This window comes from Heliangelus exortis, chromosome 2, assembly GCF_036169615.1.
Source record: "Heliangelus exortis chromosome 2, bHelExo1.hap1, whole genome shotgun sequence".
NCBI classification, from domain to species: Eukaryota; Metazoa; Chordata; class Aves; order Apodiformes; family Trochilidae; genus Heliangelus; species Heliangelus exortis.
In genome coordinates, this window is record NC_092423.1 from 60,861,551 (window position 1) to 60,866,222 (window position 4,672).

General features: G+C 54.9%; 1 protein-coding gene across 1 annotated transcript; it reads right to left on the minus strand.

Annotated features, from left to right (window-relative positions):
* Positions 1-383: 383 nt before the first annotated feature.
* ID4 (inhibitor of DNA binding 4) lies at positions 384-3,821 on the minus strand. Its single transcript, XM_071736321.1, has 3 exons — positions 3,169-3,821; positions 2,333-2,391; positions 384-1,883 (listed from the first exon to the last, which is right to left on the minus strand). The coding sequence occupies exons 1-2, from the start codon at positions 3,562-3,564 to the stop codon at positions 2,347-2,349; spliced, it is 441 nt and encodes a 146-aa protein (XP_071592422.1). The 5' UTR covers positions 3,565-3,821; the 3' UTR covers positions 384-1,883; positions 2,333-2,346.
* Positions 3,822-4,672: the final 851 nt, after the last annotated feature.

Consider the following 4,672-nt stretch of genomic DNA (forward strand, 5'->3'; position numbering starts at 1 on the left):
GACCCCCAATAGTTATTTTTTGTAAATATTTAACTAAAAAGATGTTTTCCCTTGGGTTACTGTACTTTTGACATTTGTATAATCTGAAACAAATCCTCTCTTTTTCAGTCAAACAGACCATGTTACATTCACAGTTGGCTAGCTATTTACAAAGCACCCAATTAGATCCTACTTAATTCTCCCAATCTGCAAATCCTGTTTCACTAGCGTGCAGGCTACTGATCACACAAAATGAGCATCTTTCACTGAGCCTGGACATGAGCTAACAGTAGAACTTTAATGTACAAAATCCCACTGTAAAATTAATTCACCCATCAAATGGTACACACAAAAAGAAAATGTGCGAATTCAGAGAACTGAAGAAATAAGCTGAAGAATCACAGTTAAAGACAAGTAAATCTAGTTTAATGTTCACATGTAGTAGTTACATATCACAGAGATTAAACAGGTTTTTAACTGTAACATAGCTGCAGTGAAATTAAAGTCATTTTGTACTAGAAAAATAATCTTGATGCAGTTATCCAATTTTTTTGGTCTACTTAAGTTCATTTTAAGAGTAATTTACATCACTGATCATAATGACTTGGCCCATGTGCCTTTTTCCAGTTCAGCATTAATACTCTTTGGATGAAGGAAACGGCAACTGTTTTTGTTAATGATTTGCCCTTTGGTTGCAAGCAGAGAACTGTTTTCACTTCTTAAGCAATTAATAGGCTGTAGGAATGCAAGTCTGCCACAAAACATTTTGGTGCTCAAATGAAGTTCCAGAACAAATTTCTTGATCCGATGCAACAGCATTATTTTTGTAAAAGCTGATTGAAAGATCTAAAGCATTGCCCCCAGAATGCAAAAACTATAGTTTTTTTTTCTATTCTCAGTAAAAAAACACTACATCTTACTGCTACCTTTTATAGAATGCACTAAAAACCCCTGCACCTAAATGACAAAAGTGTAGTCTCAAAACGTATAATACACTTACAAACATTTTAAGTCTAGATTGAGGAAAACACGTTTGTATGGACTCCAAACAAGTTTATTTGCAAATAGACATCTCATGCAATCATGCAGGACTACTAGCTATAGCTGCAACTTCCATATCTTAAAGGACATTTGGGGACAAAAGAAAAGCCCTAAACATTCAAGATACTTCCATATTAGCAGCTCCGTACTTGAGCTGTGGTTTTCTAAAGAGATATTCCCACAGATTTAAAAAAAACACACACCTTTATAATATTTACAAAAAATATTTAATTAAAAATATTTTATAATTACAGTAGTCTATTAAAGCATATACTTTTCTCACACTTATAGAACATCTCTATATATACACAGTATGAAATTTCACTCATTTATCTATACAATATGCAACATTCCTGCAGGGAGAAAGTTCCCTGGGCCCCAATAAAATCCATCTATTTTAAACAATAGATGTCAAATATTATCTACAAATGCTCTGGTAGATTAGTAAAGCTTAAAGATTCAGCTGCTCGGTCCCTTAAAGAGAGTTACAACGCTTCTAATGTCTGGTTTAGGCTCGGTCCTCTATCATCCCGGGGCAGAGTGGCAAATTTTCCTGCTCGAGTCCGACACCCTCCAGCCATCGCGGAGACACCGCTCACAGCTGCTCGGGAACGAAGAGAAGAGACGGGGAGCTGGGGAGGGAGGGGGGCCGGGGACGCGGGTTTAGGGGGGGCCGCTACGGACGTGCAAATCGGTGAAAAGGCTGGCTTCTGCCGGGATGAAGCATGGGAACTGCTCGGGGGGGTTGGCTGGCTCCTTCCTCCGGTACAGCGGGGCCGGCCCGGCCTCGGCCCCCCCCGCTCCCCCCTCCCCTTCGCCGCCGCCCGCCCCCCGCCGTGCCTCTGCGCGGCGCCGCCGCACACCTGTGGGAGAGGAATGAATAGAGGGGGTGTGTGAACCGCTCCGCTCCAGACCGACTGGCGCCACCAACAAAACACAAGACATGCTTGATCAACAACCCAAAACAAACCAGGTCAAACAACAACCACAGCTCCCAGGCTGGGCCAGGCAGAGGGATGCGCAGCTGCACGCCGCAGCCAGAAGCGCTTCGGAGGGGGGGTGGTGTGTTTAAAAAAAAAAAAAAAAAAAAAAACCAAGGAAACAACATGAGAGAGAATAAAATAACCGCCCGGTAATTAAAAATAAAACCCCAAAGCCTCTTGCAAATATTTCTCGCCGGGCTCAGGTCCCCCTCCGGCAGGATTCCCAGCGAGAGGCGCCGCCGCCCCGCCGAGTCCGGGCGCTGCGCCCCGGAGAACCCCGTGCTACCCCCGCCGCCACGGCCCCGAACCCGCGGGCTACCGACACTTACCTGAGGAACGGCGGTCAGCGGCAGAGGATGCTGTCCCCCGGCTTGTTAACAGAGCCAGCCTGCACACCAAGGAAACACCGAAGTTAGCGCTGGGGCGGGAGGTGTGTGGGAAGAAGACATGCATGCAGAATTCCCCCTGCGCCGTAGAGATTTCGCCCTCCGCGTTGAGGGCGCTGCTCCAACCCTCCCAAAGGACCGCTCCTGGGAGTCCCCGGTGGCAGTGCCGCGCAGACGGGCAGCAGCCCGGAGGAAAAGAGCAGAGAGGACCGCAGCAGCGCTCCCGGCAAGCGGGCCCCTAGGGTCAGGCTCGGGGGAGAGCCCCAGGGCAGGGGGCTGCCGATCTAGGCGCCTCGGCTGCAGGACCCCCGGGTTGCCACGGAAGATCCCGCGAAAGGAAGATTCTTCCCGTTTCCCTCCACCCCAACCTCGCTACGACGAGGGCGTTAAACGGGGACAGCCCTGAAACCTGCTCATATTCCTACATTCCGCGGAGACCTGGAAAACAGAGGAGCAGCGCGTCTGCTCCCGTGTGTGCAAACACACTGATTACAACTACTCCCCTCGAGAGGCTGCAATTACGCGGCAGGGATCGTGAGGGTGCCTGCCTGCACACAGGGGGGGAGGTGTTGAGGCAGCCAACGTGCGTCGCCGGGGCATTTCTGCGCCCACCCGCCCCGTCCCCTCCGGGGGTTGCAGCCCCTCAGCACAGCCACAATACCGGCAAACTGCGAGTGATCACCCAAGCCCTCCCGCGGCGGTAACCGCCGGGTCACGTCGCTGCCCTCATCCCCTATTCGCGCCCCGAACTGCGGGCTGGTATGCCACGCACCTCTTACCGGGTCAGTGTTGAGGGCTGTCAGCGGGGTCCTTGGGGTGCCCACGGGACAGCTGCCCGGGTGGAGGGCGGGCGGCTGCTGCTGCCGTAGGAGCGCCGGGTGCGTCTCCAGAGCCAGCTGTAAGTCGAGGATGTAGTCAATAACGTGCTGCAGGATCTCCACTTTGCTAACCCGCTTGTTAGGAGGAATGGTGGGCACCAGCTTCCTCAGCCGGCTGTAACAGTCATTCATATCGCACTGCAGGCAGAGCGCCGCCGGCTCTTCGCCCGACGGCGGCCCCCCCTTGCAGCCGCTATGTTCGGCCAGGCACCGCAGGGCCGGGTGGCCCCCTCCGCCGCCCGCCACGCCGGGCTGCGCTTTGCGGCTAGGGTGCCGGACGGGGCTGACGGCTTTCATAGTGTCGCAGGGAGGGAGAGAGACCTCCCTCTCCAATACCGCTGCCGCCTCCTGGAACCGCGCGTAGCCGCGCACGCACCGCCCGCAACGCAAGGGGAGCGGGTCACGGCCGCAGATTCGCCGGCGGTACCGACAGCCGCCCGAGACTACGACGAGAGGCGTTCGCACGGCCGCTCAACAACCGCGGCGGCACAACCAAAACACCTCTCTCCTTTCCCTCCCCGCCCACCCTCTCGGCTGCCACCGCGACCACCTCTGCCGCCGCCGCTCGCCGCGCCGCCCCCTATATAGCGCGGGGCGCGGGCGGGGCAGGGCGGGCGGTGCCGGGGGGAGGCGGGGGCGCTGCCGCGGTGGGGCAAGGCGAGCGCGGCGCGGGGAGCGAGGGAGGGCGCCGCGGCGCCGCGTCTCAGCCAATCAGGAAGCCGAGGCCCCCCCTGGGACGCGGCGCCGGCCAATGGCGATGGGGCCGGGGGGACGGTGGCGGTGCCGGAGGGGGCGGGCGGGCGGCTGGGGCTGACCCCCGGAGGGAGGAGGCGGAGGAGGAGGAGGAGGAAGAAGAGGAGGAAGGCGGTCCTTGGGAGGAAGGACTGCGGGAATGCGGGCAGGACCCACCGGCCCGCAGCTGCCGGCGCCGCCCCCGGGGGTGAGCGCAGCCCTGCGCGGCCGGCGCCGCTCCCCGCCGCCCGCCTGGAGGAAGGTGGCCGCCTCCCTCCCCCGGGAGGGTTGGCATCTCCCCGGGTCGCGAAACGCGGTTTTATCCACTCGGTGCCGGGGACCCAGCCCGGGTTTACACATATTTTGAGGGACTTCGGGACGCTGGTTTAGAGGCACGGAAAATCCGAAACCGAACTTGACGGGGCGGTGGCGGGGGGGTGTGCAAAGCAATGCCTGGGAACATTAAATTAGAGCACATAACCATTAAGAATGCATGGAGATGGAGTATTTAAAATTCCTCCATGACATATAATATTAATCCGGTTTATGTAAAATTCATACCTGTAACTTAATTTGTGCCATTAATGCACCAGATCACGTATTAGTAGATGTACCATGTTTTAAATATGATGCTGAAAATGTCCAGAGTTCTGTACTTTGGGACAGAGCATTA

Bases quoted from the DNA above. Each gene is read 5' to 3' on its own strand.
- ID4 (XM_071736321.1), bottom strand. From the start codon at position 3,564: ATGAAAGCCGTCAGCCCCGTCCGGCACCCTAGCCGCAAAGCGCAGCCC. The intron at 2,392-3,168 runs GTAAGAGGTGCG...CTTGGTGTGCAG, and splicing joins CAGCCCTCAACACTGACCCG to GCTGGCTCTGTTAACAAGCC.